Source organism: Mobula birostris, chromosome 7, assembly GCF_030028105.1.
Source record: "Mobula birostris isolate sMobBir1 chromosome 7, sMobBir1.hap1, whole genome shotgun sequence".
NCBI classification, from domain to species: Eukaryota; Metazoa; Chordata; class Chondrichthyes; order Myliobatiformes; family Myliobatidae; genus Mobula; species Mobula birostris.
In genome coordinates this window covers 177267217-177286525 of record NC_092376.1, presented here as the reverse complement: position 1 = coordinate 177286525, position 19309 = coordinate 177267217, and the positions used below count along the sequence as shown (strand labels likewise).

General features: G+C 44.4%; 1 protein-coding gene across 4 annotated transcripts in view; it reads right to left on the bottom strand.

Annotated features, from left to right (window-relative positions):
- Positions 1 to 19309, bottom strand: part of tmco6 (transmembrane and coiled-coil domains 6) — a 76278-nt gene that overhangs the window by 38218 nt on the left and 18751 nt on the right. For 3 of the 4 annotated variants that reach the window (XR_011886676.1, XM_072264153.1, XM_072264154.1), the window contains exons 6-10: positions 18425 to 18510; positions 13913 to 14029; positions 11044 to 11158; positions 5982 to 6162; positions 5225 to 5319 (exon numbers count right to left, since the gene is read on the bottom strand). Coding sequence is in view for 3 of the 4 variants with exons in the window: in XM_072264153.1 (XP_072120254.1) it covers positions 5225 to 5319; positions 5982 to 6162; positions 11044 to 11158; positions 13913 to 14029; positions 18425 to 18510 (594 nt within the window). In the remaining variant the exon portion in view is untranslated. The remainder of the gene's footprint in view (positions 1 to 5224; positions 5320 to 5981; positions 6163 to 11043; positions 11159 to 13912; positions 14030 to 18424; positions 18511 to 19309) is intronic. The other variant, XM_072264156.1, reaches the window with a different exon arrangement.

The following is a 19309-nucleotide window of genomic DNA, read 5'->3' as shown; positions in this document are numbered from 1 at the left end:
GAGTGTCATGGTCTGTACATTGATGGTGCATGGGATGTTGTCCTGGAGCCAGGTTTCCGCAAGAACAAGCCCTCAGCAGTTCCTCATCTCAAGCAAGTGCAGCTGCAGACAAATGCAATCCGGCTTGTCTCCAACTGAACGAACACTGAAGAGCAGCAGCGACCCTAACCCAGTACAGTATTCAGCGACATCCAGCCGACTCCAGTATCTCCTTCACTGTTGGTCTTTCCCAATGAATCACAGCGTCAGTATTCAGCGACATCCAGCCGACTCCAGTATCTCCTTCACTGTTGGTCTTTCCCAATGAATCAGAGTGTCAGTATTCAGCGACATCCAGCCGACTCCAGTATCTCCTTCACTGTTGGTCTTTCCCAATGAATCAGAGTGTCAGTATTCTGCATTACCAATGTCCAATGGGGTCTTGCAATAACAAGAAAGACGATCACTTCCAGCGTTTGTTGGATCATGCTCCGTGCACAGCCTGTGACACTTCCTTCCCCAGCTTACCGAAGCAGGCTGGAACACAGCGTGCAACAAGTCCAGCTCCTTCCCTGTCCAGCAACTCTTTAGTGGAGTGGTCCTGAACAGTCTCATGCTCTTAATAACCAGCAGTGTCTTGTGATCATTAAAAAAAAGACAAAGGATGAACAATTGCACCTTTGTTTGTATCCTAGCAGGCCACTGCCCCCGAATGCGCTAACATCTTACCACTCTCTGCATGTTCTGAGGGTAGGGAGCAGAGCAGTTGACAGACTGGGCTGAGGTTCGGCCCATCAGGAGAATTTCTGTAGAACATCTATGCTCAAGAGAACTCTCGGGGTTGTTATTCATTCTGTCCTGGCCAATATTTGCTATTTAATCAAAGAAAGATAACCGGTCATAATTTTTGTAGATGCACCACAAAGTGATTCTATATTCAAACCCATACTTCAACCTCTAACATAGCTTTATATAATTCTTTATCCTTTCTGATTGCTGAATGAACACGTAAATACATACGCTGAATAACGTTGATCCTCGAACCGCAGACAAGACGATAGGAGTAGAATTAGACCACTCGATCCACAAGACTGCGCCACCGTTCCATCGCGGCTGATCTATTGTTGCTCTCAACTCCACTCTCCAGGCTTCTCAACATAACCTCTGATGTCCTTATTAACCAAGAATCTATCAACTTCCGCTTTAACTACACACAATGGCTTGGCCTCCACAGCCATTGTTGCAATGAATTATATAGATTCACTACCCTCTGGCTATAAAATATCCCTCCTCATCTCTGTTCTAAGGGGATGTTCTTCTATTCTGATCCTGTGCCATCTGGTCCAAGGCTCCCCCACTATTGGAAACATCATCTCCACATTCACTCTGTCTGGGCCTTTCAAAATTCGGTAGGTTTCAATAAGACCCACCACGCCCCCACCCCCCCATTCTTCTAAACTCCAGCGAGTACAAGTTTAGAGCCGTCAAATGCTCCTCATATGTTAACCCTTCCATTCCTGAGTCATTCTCATGAACCTCCTTGATAAGATGGACTTCTGACGTCACATTTTACCTCATTATGGCCTATGGCCTTGCACCTTGTTGTCTGGCTGCACTACACCCTCTCTGTCCTGTGTTCTGTTATTGTTGTACTCACTTGAAGCACTGTTGCAATGAAATAACTTATATCAACAGCATGCAAAACAAAGTGTGTTTCACTGTAGTGACAATAATAAATCAACTTTACAAATTTTCACAATGCAGCTTCTGAGATTGCTGTGTGAATTTTAGTAACTGTTTCTTCAACCGCCAGTGGAGAAAAGCGGTACAAGTAAATAGTTTTATGATCTCCTCAAAGAGGGTTAGAGAAATGCAAGTTCTTCTGTGTTAATAAATTTCTATCTCTGTTGGACACCTTAATGACTGAAACCCAATGAGCTATAAAATCAAATATTCAGTAAACTAAAGTTACTCCCTTGGCGTGGCACCATCAAGTAATTAAGCTAAATCCTCTTTAAAAATTTACAACTCTTGAGGTTTAAAATTCCAGTTCATACACTAAGAAAGAGTTAAGATGCAGTTTCCTTCAGACAGCCTGACTGTGGGGTATCGCTGTTCACATTTAGTGATGGCGATTATGCTCATGTTGAAGGAAACCGGCAGAATGTGAAAGCACAAACACATTCTCATTCACAAGATATTAAAAATAACAAATCTACTGGGTTAGCATTGACAAAATGCTAGAGAAACGCAGGCCAGGTAGCAACTATGGAAGAGAATAAACAGCTGACATTTTGGGCTGAGGCCCTTCAGGAAGGCAGCAGAAGCCAGCATAAGGTGGGGAGAGGGGAAGCAGTACAAACAGGTGAGACCAGGTGAGAGGGAAGGTGAGTGGGAGGAGAAGGGAGATGAAGTGAGAAGGAGGGAGGAGGTGATAGGCGGAAGAGGTAAAGGGCTGAAGAAGGAATATGATAGGAGAGGAGAGTGGATGAGGACTGAAATGGATAACTATGTAATATAACTGAGTATGTTGTGTTTAATGATCTCCATCGATCATTTCAAAAGTCAAAATGCAATGCAAAGCCACATTACACTTCTGTCAGACTGCAATTAGAGGAACAATGAAAAGTCAATGGCCTGAAACATTAACTGCTTCTCTCTCCAGCAATTTCTATTTCAGTGATGTTGAAACTGTATAAAAAAATGTTAGGGCGTTTTTGAGGGTTAGCACATATAACAAATAATTTCAGCCACCAAACTTGGAAACATCCTCTCCACATCCACTCTGTCTAAGCCATAGAGAGCAGTGAATCTGTGGAATCCATTACCACAGACAGCTGTGGCGGACAAGTCACTGGGTGTATTTAAAGCAGAGGCTGAAATATTCTTGATTGGTCAAGGCATCAAAGGTTACAGAGAGAAGCCAGGAGAATGGAGTTGAGAGGGAAAATAAATCAGGCATGGCAGAGCAAACTCGATTGGTCAAGTGGTCCAATTTTGTTCCTATGGTTTATGACAGAGATCTTGAAGGGTAATAGGCCAGGGATGGAACAGTTGATGATTTGGGCCGAGACCCTTCATCAGGAGTGGAAAGGGAGGGGACAGAAGCCAGAATAAGAAAGTGGCGTCACCAGTCCTGTTGAAGGGTCTCGGCCTGAAAACCTCAACTGTACTCTTTTCCACAGATGCTACATGGCCACCCGAGTTCCTCCAGCATTTTGTGTCTGTGTTACTTGGATTTCCAGCATCTGCAGATTTTCTCTTGTTTGTGATTCGACAACTACACTGCAAAATCTCTTCCAGGAATGCCAACCCTGAAGAAGTTTAAGTCTTGCCTTCGATGGGAGTCCAGTGAAACCCTTTCTCACTGCTCCCACTCTGACCGGTCCTGACGAAGGGTCTCACCCCCGAAAGAATCAACTGTACACTTTTCCATGGACGCGGCCTGGCCTGTTGAATTCCTCCAATATCTTGTGTGTGTTACTAAGAAGGTGGGGGAGAGGGAAGGAAGACAGGCTGGCAGGTGATAGGCAAGTTGAGGTGAGGTGGAGGCTGAGTGGGGGAGGGATTGGGAAGGGCTAGGTTGAAGAGGCAAGTGTCTGAAGAAGGAATCCTCCAGGGCACCTAGGTGTGACTCGAGTAGCAGCAGTACCCTCAATGGATACCATTAAATATTCCTGAATCTGATAGGAGAGGAGATTGTACCATGGTACAAAGGACAGGAGGAAGGGAACCGGTGGGGGGGGGGGGGGAGAGGGGGGATGATGGGCAGATGAGAAGGGAAGAGAACATAGAACATAACAGCACAGTACAGACCTTTCAGCCCATGTTGCTGTGTTGACCTTTTAACCCACTCTAAGATCAATCTAACCCTTTTTCTCCCAGATTGCCCTTCATTTTTCTACCATCCAAGTGCCTATCTAAGAGTTTCTTAAATGTCTCGAATGTATCTGCCTCTATCACCACCCCGGCAGGGTGTTCCACACACCCACCACACAGGCATTTAAAGGGAAGACCTCTGAAAATGCACACGACTCAGTTCGTTCAATTGTTGCTGGTAAAAGCAACTGGTGCTGAACAGTCGTGGAGTCAGTCAGGCTTCCGATGAACAAAACTACCAGAAACACAAGATATTCTGCAGATGCTGGAAATCCAAAGTAAACACACAAAATACTGGAGGAACTCAGCAGGTCAGGCAGGATCTATGGAAAAGAGCAAACAGTCCACGTTTGGGGCCAAGACCCAAGACAAGAGGATGCTGCCCAAGTTGCATGCCATCTTGGACAATGTCTCCCATCCACTACATAATGTACTGGTTGGGCACAGGAGTACATTCAGCCAGAGACTCATTCCACCGAGATGCAGCACTGAGCGTCATAGGAAGTCATTCCTGCCTGTGGCCATCAAACTTTACAACTCCTCCCTTGGAGGGTCAGACACCCTGAGCCAATAGGCTGGTCCTGGAATTATTTCCTGGCATAACTTACATATTACTATTTAACTATTTATGGTTCTATTACTATTTATTATTTATGGTGCAACTGTAACAAAAACCAATTTCCCCCAGGATCAATAAAATATGACTATGACTTTGACTTCTTCAGGACTGTGTGGAATTGCTGTTGATATTTAGTGATGATTATGTTCAAATTAAAGGAAACTGGCAGAATGTAAAATCACAAACAAATTCTTGTTCACAAGAAATAAAAAATCTAATGGATCACCATGTACAAAGTGGTGGACGAACTCAGCAGATCAGGAAGCATCTATAGAGCCTCAGGCCTAGAAAGGAAGGGGGAAGAAGTGAGAATGAGGTGAAGGGAGGGACTCCTATACAAGCTGGCAGGCGACAGAAGAGACCAGGTGAGGTGTTTGAAGGCTCAGTCAAAAGTGATCTGGGGAGATTGGTTGAAGAGGTAAGGGACTAAAGAAGGAATCTGATAGCAGAGGAGAGTGGACCATGAGAGTAAGGGAAGGAGGGGAACCGGAGAGAGGTCATGAGGTGAGGAGAAGGTGAGAGGGGAACCAAAACAAGGAATGGGAAAAGAGAAGGGGACGGCAGAGAAATTACTGGATGTTAGGGAAATCAGTGTTTATGCCATCAGGTTAAAGGCAACATATATCTCAGGATAATGTATCAGCCATGATGGAATGGTGGAGCAGATTCTTAAGGCTTATGGAGTTCAGAATCAGTATTGAAGAGCAGAGGCGTCAAATCCGGACAAGCGGAGAGGCATAGACTCACCAGAGTGTTGATGCCGCCAGAGAAAAGCATCAGCTGGAGTACCATGGGCACCAGGTCCAGGCTGAAGATGGCCGAGCACAACTGGTCATCAGCAGCTGCCGGGAACAAACAAATGGACAGCTAGTGACTAGACATCACTGAAAGAGACAATCTGAAACAAAGTCAGAAAGAGCAGGGGATGTCAAACATTCCCAACAGTTGAGGTGCCACGATAGCGCAGCAGTCAACGTGATGTGAACAGCTTGGGTTGTCAAAGCTCTAAATTCAATTCCAACACCTATATATCAATGATTTGGATGATGAAATTGACGTCTTTGTTGCAAAGTTTGCGGGCAATATGAAGATAGGTGGAGGGGCAGAGAGTTTGGAGGAAGTAGAGAGGCTACAGAAGGATTTTGACAGATTAGCAGAACGGGCAAAGAAGTGGCAGATGGAATACAATTCTGGAAGTGCATGGTCACGCACTTTGGTAGAAGAAATTAAAGGGTCGACTATTTTCTAAATGGAGCGAAAATACAAAAATCTGAAGCGCAAACGGACTTGGGAGTCCCTGTGCAGGATTCCCTAAGGAGTGTTGATTGTCAGCATGGAGGAAATATTATTTCTGATCCGCACAGACTGTGGTCTCCCAGTGAGGAAGTCAAAAATCCAGTTACCATGCTGTATCTCCAAAATAAAAATAAAAGTCGCACTGAGCTTTCTTCTAGAACGGCTGCAGTCCTTGAGTTGTGGGTACAACACCTTAACACAGACTCACCGGTTAAGTTGTTGAGGAGCCACAGACACTCCCGCGTCAAGGACGGGTGCGACTGTAGGAACTTGTCGATGATTGATCTCAGTGCCTGTAGCACTTGGCAGTCCAACAGCCGGTCTCTGCTCAGGACTGATTCACAGCTCGCCGTCAGATTTCCCAAGCAACGGGCCACGGGGTAAATGAGCTGAAAGAGTAAGGAGAGAAGTATAAACAAAAGTTTCTATCCTCAAAAATCCTCACCATCCAGGTCGTGATCTCTTCTCATTACTACCATTGCTAAGAAGGTACAGGAGCCTCAGGTCCTACACCACCTGGCTCAGGAACAGTTATTATCCTTCAACCATCAGGCTCCTGAACTAGAAGGGACAACATCACTGACCTCAACTGAATCCACAACCAACAGACTCACTTTCAGAGCTTCTACAACTCGTGTTCTCAGTATTTATTTACATTTCCATATGGTCTTTTGCACACTGGTTGGTTGTCCACCTTTGTTACAGTGTAGTTTTACATTGATTCAATTGCATTTCTCTGCTCTACACTGAATGTCCACAAGAAAATTAATCTCAAAGGTGCATATGGTGGCATACATGTACCATACTTTGACAATGAATTTACTTTGAACCTTGAATAAGAGATTCTGCAGATACTGGAAATCTAGAGCAACATACACAAAATGCTGGAGGAACTCAGCAGCTCAGGCAGCATCTATAGAGAGGAATAAACAGTTGACTTTTGGCCAATGTACCAAAGCTTTCTTTATGATTGAATCTTCTTGACCAACCTCTCACGTGGGATCTTGCCAAAGACCCTGCTAAAGTCCATGTAGACCACATCCACAGCATATATCTGATCCCTTAGAATACATTTCACTAACTTTCCCACTACTGATGTTAGTCAGGCTTACAACCCTATAAATCCTTGGCTTATTCTTAGAGCCTTTCTTAAACAACAGAACAACATTAGCTACCCTCCAATCCTCCAGTACATCACCTGTAGCTAAGGACGTTTTAAATATCTTTGCTTGGGTCACTGCAATTTCTGCACTAGCCTCTCACAGGGTCCGAGGGAACAGCTAGTCAGACCCTGGAGATTTATCGACCATAATTTGCCTCAAAACAGCAAACACTTCCTCGTTTGTAATCTGTATAGGGTCCATGACTTTGCTGCTGCTTTGCCTCACTGCTATAGACTCCATGCCCGCCTCCCAAAAGATGCAAAAGGGCAATTTAAGACCTCTCCCTCCGCATTTGGCTCCACGCATAGATCACCATTTTGATCTTCCAGAGGACCAATTTTGTCCTTTGCTATCCTTTTGCTCTTAATATATCTGTAGAAGCCCTTGGGGTTCTCCTTCACCTTGTCTAAGGCAACCTCATACCTTCTTCTAGCCCTCCTGATTTTCTTCCTAGATGTTCTCTTACATTTCTTAAACTCAAGTACCTCATTTGTTTCTGCCTGCCTATACCTGCTACAGTTGCAAGAAAAAGTTTGTGAACCCTTTGCAATTATCTTGTTTTTCTGTATTAATTACTCATAAAATGTGGTCTGATCTTCATCTAAGTCATACAAATAAACAAACACAATCTGCCTAAACCAATAACACACAATTATACTTTTCATGTTTTTATTGAACACATTGTTTAACCATTCACAGTCCAGGCTGGAAAAAGTATGTGAACTCTTGTATATAACTAATAGAATCTCTTTAGCAGCAATAACCGCCACCAAATGTTTCCTGTAGCTGCTGATTGGACTTACACAAAGGAGAGGAGGAATTTCAGACCATTCCTCCTTACAAAACTGTTTCAGTTCATCAATGTTTCTGGGTTACCTTGCACAAACAGCCCTCTTCAGATCATGTCACAGCATCTCAAATGGACTCTTGATTTGTCCATTCCAAAGCACAAATTTTCTTCTTTTTAAATCACTGTTGTAGATTTACTCTTGTGTTTTGGATCATTGTCTTGTTGCATCATCTAACTTCTATTAAGTTCAGGTAATGGATCGCTACCCTGACATTATCCTGTGAAATATCTTGATACAATTTTGAATTCATTATACCCTCGATGATTGCAAGCTGTCCAGGCTGTTATTAGTATAAGTAGATTGTGTTTGTCTATTATTGTGGCTTAGAGGAAAATCAGATCACATTTTGAGTAATTAATGCAGAAAACCAGGTAATTGCAAAAGATTCACAAACATTTTCTTTCAACTGTATGCACCACCTTCTTTTTCTTAACTAGGGCCTCAATATTCTCGAAAAGCAAGGTCCCATAAACCTGTTATCTTTGCCTTTTATTCTGATCGGCACATACAAACTTTGCACTCTCAAAATTTCAGTTTTGAAGGCCTCAGTTACTAAGTACACCTTTGCCAGAAAACAGCCTTACCCAATCCACATTTGCCAGATCCTTTCAGATACCATCAAAGTTGGACTTTCTCCAATTTAGAATCTCCAACGGCAGACCAGAACTATCCTTTTCCGTAATTACTTTGAAACTAATGTCGTTACGTTCACTAAATGCAAAGTATCACAAACTTCCGTCATGTGCCCTGTCTCATTTTCTAATACAAGATTTCATATCATACGCTCTCTAGTTGGAACTGGTATGTACTGATTAAGAAAACTTTCCTGAAGACATTTTACAAACTCTTTCCATAAGACCACAATAAGACAGAAGAGTCAAATTAGCCCATTTGGCCCATCGAGTTTGCTCCGCCTTTTAATCATGGCTGATCCTTTATTCCTCTCCTCAACCCCAGTCCCTGGCCTTCTTCCCATAACCTTTGATGCCGTGTCCAATCAAGAACCTATCAAGCTCTACCTTAAATACACCCAACAACCTGGCCACAGCTGTCTGTGGTAATAAACTCCACAAGTTCATCACCCTTTGGCTAGAGAAATTTCTCAGCATCTCTGATCTAAATGGCTGCCCCTCTATATTTTAGAAAGGATATACTGACATTGGAAAGGGTTCAGAGAAGATCCACCAGAATGATTCCAGGAATGAAAAGGTTACTGCATGAAAAACGTCTGGCAGCTCTTGGGCTGTATTCCATGGAGTTCAGGAGAATGAAAATCGAGGTGGAAGACTGCAACTAGAGGGGCACTGTCTACATCACCCCGAGCTACCTGACAGCCTAGTCGTCATATGGGAGCCCAAGCACGGGAGGATGAACCCTGGGCGCCCTCCCAAGACTATGGTCAACACACTCCTAGAAGACAGCGGCTCGGCTAATGTAGGATGAACTGAACACACTGATGAGGGAGGGAGAGAAGTGGAGAGTCCGTCATTGCGCCCAACGCCAGCCCCCTAGGCCTGAGTCGACGTAGTAGTAGTAGGGGGGAATCTGATAGAAACATTCTGAATGTTAAAAGGCCTGAGCAGATTAGAAATGGCAAAGTTATTTCCCATGGTAGGGGAGTCTAGGACAAGAGGGCACGACTTCAGGATTGAAGGATGTCCATTTAGAACAGAGATGTGGAGAAATTACTTCAGTCAGAAGGTGGTACGTCTGTGGAATTTGTTGCCACAAGTGGCTGAGGTCAAGTCATTGGGTGTATTTAAGGCAGAGATAGACAGGTTCTTGATTAGCCAGGGTGTCAAAGGGTATGGGGAGAAGGCAGGGTCCTGCATCTTGGGTGTAACTACCACTCTCTATGTCCTGTCTACCAATCCCTCAGCTTCCCAAATGGTCCAGGATTCATCCAGTTCCAGCTCCAACTCCTTAACACAAGCTGCAGCTGGATGCGCTTCTTGCAGGTGTAGTCATCAGGAACACCGGAGGTCCCCTGCCTTCCCACATCCCACAAGAGGAACATCCCACTATCCTGACTGGCCTTTGCCAAAGGCTTGATGAGCCAAACTTCAGCTCCCCCCCCTCCACAATGGTCACTCCACTTAAACCTAACTTAGACCTTGCCAACTGCCCAATTCTGCACAATCCAATGTCCCCTCGGGAACTGTGGCATGCAAAATGAGCTGACTGCTCCTGCTTGCTTCTTTTAAACTCTCTCTCCCTCTATGCAATCCTATGTCTCCTCCGGAACATGCCACACAAAATGTGCCAACTACACTTCTTTTAATCTCTCTCTCTCTCTACACAAATAGGAGGTGATAGGTGGAAGAGAAAAAGGGCTGAAGAAGGTATCTGACAGGAGGAGAGTGGACCATGGGAGAAAGGGAAGGAGGAGGATCACCAGAGGGAGGCGATGGGCAGATGAGAAGGAGTAAGAGGGGAACCAGAAAGGGAAATGAAAAGAGAATGGGGAGGGGGAGAAATTACCAGAAGATAGAGAAATCAATGTCCACACCATCAGGTTGAAGGCTACCCAAATGGAATATGAAGTGTTGCTCCTCTAGCCCGAGTTCAGTTTATCATGGCCAAGTATACTTTGAATGATGGAAGAAAATTTCTGAAGAACAGCAAGAGCAACTGCCTGGGATTATGTTACTAATGGTCCTTATCACTGGTACTGCTCAGATGCTCAAGATTCTGTAAAAATCCAAGTTCTTCCTTAAACATTTCAGTAGATTTACTAAATATCCAGTATTTAGAAGAGGGGTTTTGGCATTCACGCCCACAGACCCTCAAAGTTACAGCACCAGCAATTGGGAGCTCAATTCCTGCTGATATCTGTGAAGAGTGTGTACTCTCCCCGTGACCATGCAGGTTTTCTCCCAATTCCACAAACATTTGGGCTAGGATTAGTAAGCTGTGGGCATGCTACATTGCCACCGGAAGCATAGCTTCTCCCAGCACATTCTCAGACTGTGTTGGTCGTTGGGGCAAATGACGCATTTCACTAAGTTTCAACACACGTGTGACAAATGAAGTTAATCTTTCTATATAAGAAACTGTGGCATTTCCCACTTCACAACATCCATGCTTCATAAAAACAAGTAGTAAAGTGCTTTAGAAAGTCCCATGGCTATAAACGGCATTGCATAAACAGTGATTTTTCTTTCTATTATGCATTAGATGGATCCTGTCCTACTCTGAAATGGCACTGACGATGGGCATGTGGGGATAAATTAAAGGATCTCCCAGCTTTACTTACCAATTCTACACCATCTGTTGTTGTGCTGGAATCAATGGCATTGCCCAAAACTATCAGCAGTCGTACAGCTTGGTGCACAAGGCCCTGAGAGACCAGACATTCACAGTTGACACCACTGCGAGGGAAACAGAGAGAGAGAGATGAGTGTTTCAATTAGCCCTCTTCCCCATCGGGGAGGATGTAAAGGAGCCCTGAAGACATACATGCAACGTTTTCAGAACAGCAGCTTCTTCTCTGCCATCAGATTTCTAAAAGGTTCCTGAACACCACCTCACTATTTTTGCTCTCTACTTGTACTCTTTAAAGATATTACTTACTGTAACTTATAGTAATTTTCACCCATTAATCATCACATATGAAGTGCCAGTAGTGTTATACTGATTACTTTTTAAACTTGCATTGTAAATGTACCTTGTGTTAAATATAATGGACCCGCTGGTTAATAGTAGAAAAGATGGCATAAAAAAGATTGGGAGCCCCTGACTTAGGGCGAGAGGGGGCAACTTTAAAGGAGATATCCGGAACAAGTTGCTGTTATTATTTTACAGAGAATGGTGGGTGTAATGATGGCATTGAGAAAGCTCTTGGGTCGGCAAAGGGAGATTCAAAGAACATGCAGACAATGGAGGGATATGGAAATTGTGTATGCAGATGGGATTTATTTAGCTGGGCATTTAATTACAATTTCAATTAGTTTGGCATAACATCATGGACTGAAGAGCCTGTTCCTGTGCTGAGCTATCCAATGTCCACTCAACCATCAGGCTCCTGAACCAGAGGAGATAACTTACCTCAACCATCACTGAACTGTACCCACGATCTATAGACTCACTTTCAGACTCTTCATCTCTTCCTCTTGATATTTATTGCCTATTTATTTATTATTATTTTTCTCTTTTGTATTTGCAGTTTATGGTGTTTTGCACATTGGTTGTCTGCCTGTTCTGTTGGGTGTGGTCTTTCATTGATTCGATTATGGTTTTTCACGGTGACATACTATATATATATTTGATAATAAATTGACTATGAACTTTGAATACCCCTTTGGAGAAGTGAACCAGCTGTTTATACCCGGTCCAGGCCTAGATGTGACTTTAGACCCATATCCAAGCAGTTAAACCCTTACTGTCAACAATATGTCCCAGTATGTCACTCTGCAAAGGGCAACAACACATGGACAACTGCAGCTGTGTCATATAGAATCATATCCATAGAATAACCATGCTCGGAGTATTGTGTTCAGTTCAGGTCACTTCAGAACAGGAAGGTTTAGAGAAGGTGCAGAGGAGATTTACCAGGATGCAGCCTGGATTAGACAGCATGTCTTATGAGAATAGGTTGAGCAAACTAGGAGAGGAGGAGGATGAGAGGTGGCTTGACAGGGGTGTACAAGATGGAAAGTGGCATAGATTTAGTGGATATCCAGAGATTTTCCTCAGAGTAGAAATGGCTAGCACAAGAGCACGTTATTTTAAGGTGATTGGCGGAAAGAAGAGGGGGGATGTCAGAGGTAGTTGTTGTTGTTTTTTTTTTATTTTTTTTTAAATTTTTTTTTTTTTACACAGAGTGGTGAGTACATGGAATGCCCTGCCAGGGATGGTGGTAGAGGCAGATACAATAGGGACACTTACCAGACTCTTAGACACAGTTTCTAAGGTTGTCATAGCCGGAGGTGGTAGTGGGGATAAGCTCCCACTACCTATTAAGTGCTCCAGATGGCGCGTGTCTCTAACAGCCTCTGACAACCAAGTCCAACTCTTGGCCTTCCCGTATGGCTTGGCCAGGCCGAACTGTTTCTACTGACAAGGGGCAAAGGTAGACCACTGGGCAGGTGGGGCTCATCAGTCTTGAATGGCAGCCCACCGAGGAGAAAGAAAACTCTGATTTCAAACCTCCACTGCCTTGCGGCCATACCCACCCAAAAGGCTTCGGGAGTAAACCCTGAGGAAGGATTCTGGAGCTGGGGTCCCTAAGGCAGTTTGATGTTGTTTCCAACTTCACTCTGGCAACCTCTGCGACGACAGCGGTGCCAAGCTATATCAGCGCTTGCCCTTTCCTTGGACTACATTGGTGACATGGAGAGGGGGAACCTGTTGCATGGGCAACAGCCAGTTCTTCAAATCTTCCTGCCAAGGTTTGCGCCCTGGAGAGGACACAGTCCATCAGATGCGCAAACCCATGATTCCCTGGGATTGATGGCTGCCTACTACCAGATAGCCACATGAATGATAGAAAAATGGAGGGCTATGTGTGAGGGAAGGGTTGGATTGATCTTGGAGTAGGTTAAAAGGTGAGTACTACATACTGGGCTGAAGGGTCTGTACTGTCCTATGTTCTATGTAATAGTTAACCTACCTAATGATCCCAGGAATGAAAGGGTTAACAAATGAGGAGCATTTGATGGCTCTGGGCCTGTACTTGCTGGAGTTCGGAAGAATGAGGGACTCATTTTCAGTGATTGAAACCTATTGAATATTGAAAGGCCTAGATAGAGTGGATGTGGAGGGGTTGTTTCCAATAGTGGGGGAGTCTAGGACCAGAGGGCACAGCCCCAGAATAGAGGGACAGCCATTTAGAACAGAGATGAGGATGAATTTCTTCAGCCAGAGGGTGGTGAATCTGTGGAATTCATTGCCACAGAAGGCTGTGGAGACCAAGTCATAGGGTAGATTTAGAGAACAGCTTGATTAGTCAGGGCATCAAAGGCTACGGGGAGAAGGCAGGAAAATAGAGTTGAGAGGGGTAATAAATTAGCCATGAAGGAAAGGTGGAACAGACTCGCTGGGTCAAATGGCCTAATACTGCTCCTATGTCTTATGGTCTAACTGGACGGGGATTGGGATGACAGCTGGTTGCGTAGGCTTGTTACCTACTCACGATGTAATGCAGACACCAGGCGGACTCCACAGCCGTTGGCATCCCAAATTCCGAATCCGGATCCAACAGGTGGATCAAACGTGGAGTCAAGCTGGCTTCCAGAACCGCACTGTCGAGATTCAAAATAATTATACACAAGTCAGGGAGAGAAATTATTGTAAACAGCAAAAACACAAGTTTGAAAAAAAAATCAAAATTGACTAAAAGAACTGACATTTATTTATTTAGCAAGACAGCGTGGAACAGCCCCTTCTGGCCCAATGAGCCTCACCGCCCAGCAACCCACCGATTTAACAGTAGCCTAATTACAGACCCCTGGATCTGGAACAGACCGGTACATCTTTGGTCTGCAGGAGTAAGCCCATGTGCTCATGGGAAGAATGCAAGACTTCCTTACAGAGGACGCCAGAATTAAACTCCAAACTCTGACGCCCTGAGATGTAAGAGTGTCATGCTAACTGTTACAGTACCAAAACCCACCACTTGGGCCATGTTCTCTTCGTGCTGCTGCCATTGGGCAAGAGGTACAGGAGCTTTGGGTCCCACACTATTAGGTCCAGGAACAGTTATTATCCTTCAATCATCTGCCTCCTGAACCACTATTGATATCTTCACTCACCTCAACACTGAACTAATTCCACAACCTACAGACTCATTTTCAATGACTCTTTATGATTCATGTTCTCAGTCTTTAAGTACAATTTTTATATATCCTATTGTACTTTTCCCTATATATGCCTGAAATAAAACTAATCTCCAGATAGCATATGAGCACAGGAGATTCTGCAGATGCTGGAAATCCACAGCAACACACACAAAATGCTGGACGAATTCAGCAGGCCAGGCAGCATTAATGGAGGGGAATAAACAATTCAGTGTTTTGAGCTGATAACCTTCAATCGGACGTACTTTGATAATAAATTTACTTTGAACTCCTCCCTAGCAAAGGTTGATTGTTCCAATGCTGTCTAGTAGTCTGGTAAATCAGATATTTAGATGGAGCACAATTCTCTCTGGTGACAAAACAGAGCAACTGCACAGACAGAACACACTCCATATGATAAGTGGGGAGTGACACAACCAATCAGAACACTCTCTGCTGTCCAAAGTTCAAAGTTAATTAATTTTATCTATTTATTTGGCGATGCAGAGTGGAATAGGCCCTTCTGGCCCTTCGAGGCATGCTGCTCCAGCAACTCCATGACCCCAATTTAATTCTACCCTACCCTAATCATGGGACCATTTACAACCTACCCAGAAAGTCTTTGGACTGTGGAAAACTTATGCATTCCATTAGACCATAAGACATAGGAGCAGGATTAGACCATTCAGCCCATCGAGTATGCTCTGACATTCAATCATGGCTGATACATTTTCCCCCTCCGCAGCCCCACGCCCCAGCTTTCTCCCTGTAACATTTGATGCCATGGCCAATCAAGAACCTATGAATCTCTGCCTTAAATACACCCAGTGACCTGGCCTCCACAGCTACCTGTGTTAACAAATTCCACAAGTTCACTATCCTCTGGCTAAAGAAGTTTCTCCGCATCTGTTTTAAATGGACACCCCTCTATCCTGAGGCTGTGCCCTCTTGTTCTAGGCTGCCCCATCATGGGAAACATCCTTTCTACATCTACCATGTCTAGGCCTTTCAACATTCGAAAAGTTTCAATAAGACCCTCCCTCATCCTTCTAAGTTCCAGTGAGTACAGAATCAGAACTATCAAATGTTCCTTGTATGATAACCCTTTCATTCCCGGAATCATTCTAGTGAACCTCCTCTGAACCCTCTCAAATGCCAGCATATCTTTTGTTAGATGAGGAGCCCAAAACTGTTCACAATACTCAAGGTGAGGCCTCACTAGTGCCTTATAAAGCCTCAGCATCTCATCCCTGCTCTTGTATTCTACACCTCTCGAAATGAATGCTAACATTGCAATTGCCTTCCTCACCACTGACTCAACCTGCAAGTTAGCCTTTAGGGTGTTCTGAACAAGGACTCCGAAGTCCCATTGAATCTCATATTTTTGGACTTTTTTCCCTATTTAGAAAATATTCTGCACATTTATTTCTTCTACCAAAGTGCATGACCATGCATTTTCCAACATTGTATTTCATTTGCCACTCTCTTGCCCATTCTCCTAACCTGTCTAAGTCCTTCTGCATCCTACCCGTTTCCTCAGCACTTCCTGTCCCTCCACCAATCTTCGTATCATCTGCTAACTTGGCAACAAAGCCACCTATTCCATCATCTAAATCACTGATATACAGCATAAAAAGAAGTGGTCCCAACAATCCCTGTGCATCAGAATCCAGTTTATTATCATCGGCATGTGAAGTGAAATTTGTTAACTTAGCAGCAGCAGTTCAATGCAATACATAAAATAGAAAAAAATATTAATAATAAGTAAATTAATTACAGTATATATATATTGAATAGATTAATAATGGACATTGCCCTTCTGAGACACCGCTCCTTGAAGATGTCCTGGGTACTTTGTAGGCCAGTACCCAAGATGGAGCTGACTAGATTTACAATCCTCTGCAACTTCTTTCGATCCTGTGCAGCAGCCCCTCCATATAGTGATGCTATCTGTCAGAATGCTCTCCATGGTACATCTATAGAAGTTTTTGAGTGTATTTGTTGACATACCAAATCTGTTCAAACTCCTAATGAAGTATAGTCGCTGTCTTGCCCTCTTTATAACTGAATTGATATGCTGGGAACAGGTTAGATCCTCAGAGATCTCGACACCCAGGAACTTGGAACTGCTCACTCTCTCCACTGCTGATCCCTCTCAGGATTGGTCTGCACTCACTTCTCTTCCCTCACACCCTTCAACATCTGGCACACCACTAGTCACTGGCAGCCAACCAGAAAAGGATCCTTTTATTCTTACTCACTGCCTCCTACCAATCAGCCAATGCTCTAAACATGCCAGTACCTTTTCTGTAATACCATGTGCTCTTAACTTGGTTAGCAGCCTCATTTGTGGCAACTTGTCAAAGGCCTTCTGAAAGTCCAAATATACAATAACCACTGCATTCCTTTATCTATCCTACTTGTAGTCTCCTCAAGGAATTCCAATAGGTTTGTGAGGCAAGATTTTCCCTTAATGAAACCATGCTGACTTTGTCCTATCTTGCTGTGTGTCACCAAGCACTCCATCACCTCATTCTTAACAACTGGGCTACAAGTTCCTTTCTGCTGCCTTCCTCCTTGTTTAAAGAGTGGAGTGACATTTGCAATTTTCCAGTCCTCTGACACCATGCATGAGTCCAATGATTTTTGAAAGGTCATTACTAATGCCTCCACAATCACTATCGCTACCTCTTCCAGAACCCTAGGGTACAGTTCAGCTGGTCTGGGTGACTATGTACCCTTAGGTTTGTCAGCTTTTTGAGCACCTTCTCCCTTGTAACAGTAACTGCACTCACTTCTCTTCTTCCACACACACCAACATCTGGCACACTGCTAGTGTCTTCCACAGTGAAGACTGATGCAAAATACTCATTTAGTTCATCTGCCATCTCCTCCCCTGTTATTATTCCTCTGGCCTCATTTTCTAGTGGTCCCATATCCACACTCATCTCTCTTTTGTTTTTTTACATACTTGAAAAAGCTCCACAGACACACAGACTCCCTAAAGAATGGCAGCAGAATTGAACTCCGAATGCCCCAAGCTCTAAAAGTGTCGTGCTGATCTACTTACTTACTTAAGACTAGAGATACAGCACAGAACAGACCTTCTGACCCAATGCGCCACTCCACCCAGCAGCCCATCGATTTAAACATAGAATAGTACAGCACAGTACAGGCCCTTCGGCCCACAATGTTGTGCTGACCCTCAAACCCTGCCTCCCATATAAGCCCCCACCTTAAATTCCTCCATATACCTGTCTAGTAGTCTCTTAAACTTCACCAGTGTATCTGCCTCCACCACTGACTCAGGCAGTGCATTCCACACACCAACCACTCTCTGAGTGAAAAACCTTCCTCTAATATCCCCCTTGAACGTCCCACCCCTTACCTTAAAGCCATGTCCTCTTGTATTGAACAGTGGTGCCCTGGGGAAGAGGTGCTGGCTATCCACTCTATCTATTCCTCTTATTATCTTGTACCTAGCTGAATCACAGGACAATTTACAATGACCAGTTAACTCGTTAATTGGTCCATCTTTGGACCGCTGGAGGAAAGCTGAGACTTATTCCCAGGACAGAAATGGGTAAAACAACAGGTGATTGGGGGATGTCAGAGGTAGTTTTTTTGTAAAACACAGAAGGTGTTGGGTACTTGGAACATGTTCCAGCGTTGTTGGTAGTGCCAGATACATTAGGCACAGTTACGATCACATGGATGATAGAAAAAAATGGAGGGGTATATGGGAGGGAAGGGCTAGATTGATTTCGGAGTAGGATAAAAGATCAGCACAACACGGTGTGCTGAAGGGCCTGTACCGTTCTATGTTCTATTCCCGAGAGCCGGTTTGAGAAGGGAACTTACGGGATGATTTTCTCTCCTGCTTCCTTGGCCTGGAGCAGTTGAGAAAGCGAGTAAGCCGCTGCCTCCACGACTGCTTCGTGAGGAGACTGAAAGAGAGCAAGAATACTTGAGGCACATGTCAATAGAGTTAAGGCAGAACTGAGGAGAGGCAAAAGTTAATTTTGGAAAAAGGTAGAGATTGTGTTCAGTTGATGAAGTGGTTAAGGCGTGTTGGACTTCATTAACTGGGGGATTGAGTTCAAGAGCTGCGAGGTAACGTTGCTGCTCTATGAAACTCTGGCTAGACCCCATTAGGAGTATCACGTCCCGTTCTGGTTCCCTCCTCCGAAGAACGTGTGAGGGTGCAGAGGAGATTTACCAGGATGCTGCCTGGATTACAGAGAATATCTGGAGGCGGAGCGGAGTAATGATGGCACTAAACAGCGACTCCTTTGTTTGCATCTTCAGAAACAGCTCTAGTTCCATCTTTAATATCTTTATTTTCCCTTTCAGGGTTCTTTTAAAGACCTGACCTGGAGTTACACGCTGACTTCGGTTCTTTGCGGGAATGGGACCCACTCTCGGGATTTCATAACAGGCCGTGTTCAGCACGCCAAGGGCTCAGCCTAAGAGTCCAGCTCAGATGGGGAAGCCTAGGATCTCGGGGCTCTGGAGACAGGCGGATCGAGGGTCGGTGTCATGGCAGGAGACCTGTGTGTCGTCGGGGGGGTTGACAAATCTACGGCCGTGTGCCTGGAGACCCAAGATCTTCGGGCACATAGCTTGAGAAAAAGCAACGTAACGGACTTTTCATAAACCAGCGAGTTGTTTGTTATGTCTCCCCACTCACTGGGAAAACAGAGACACTTCCTTCTCCCTTATTGGGGGGGGGGGAGGTGGGGAGAG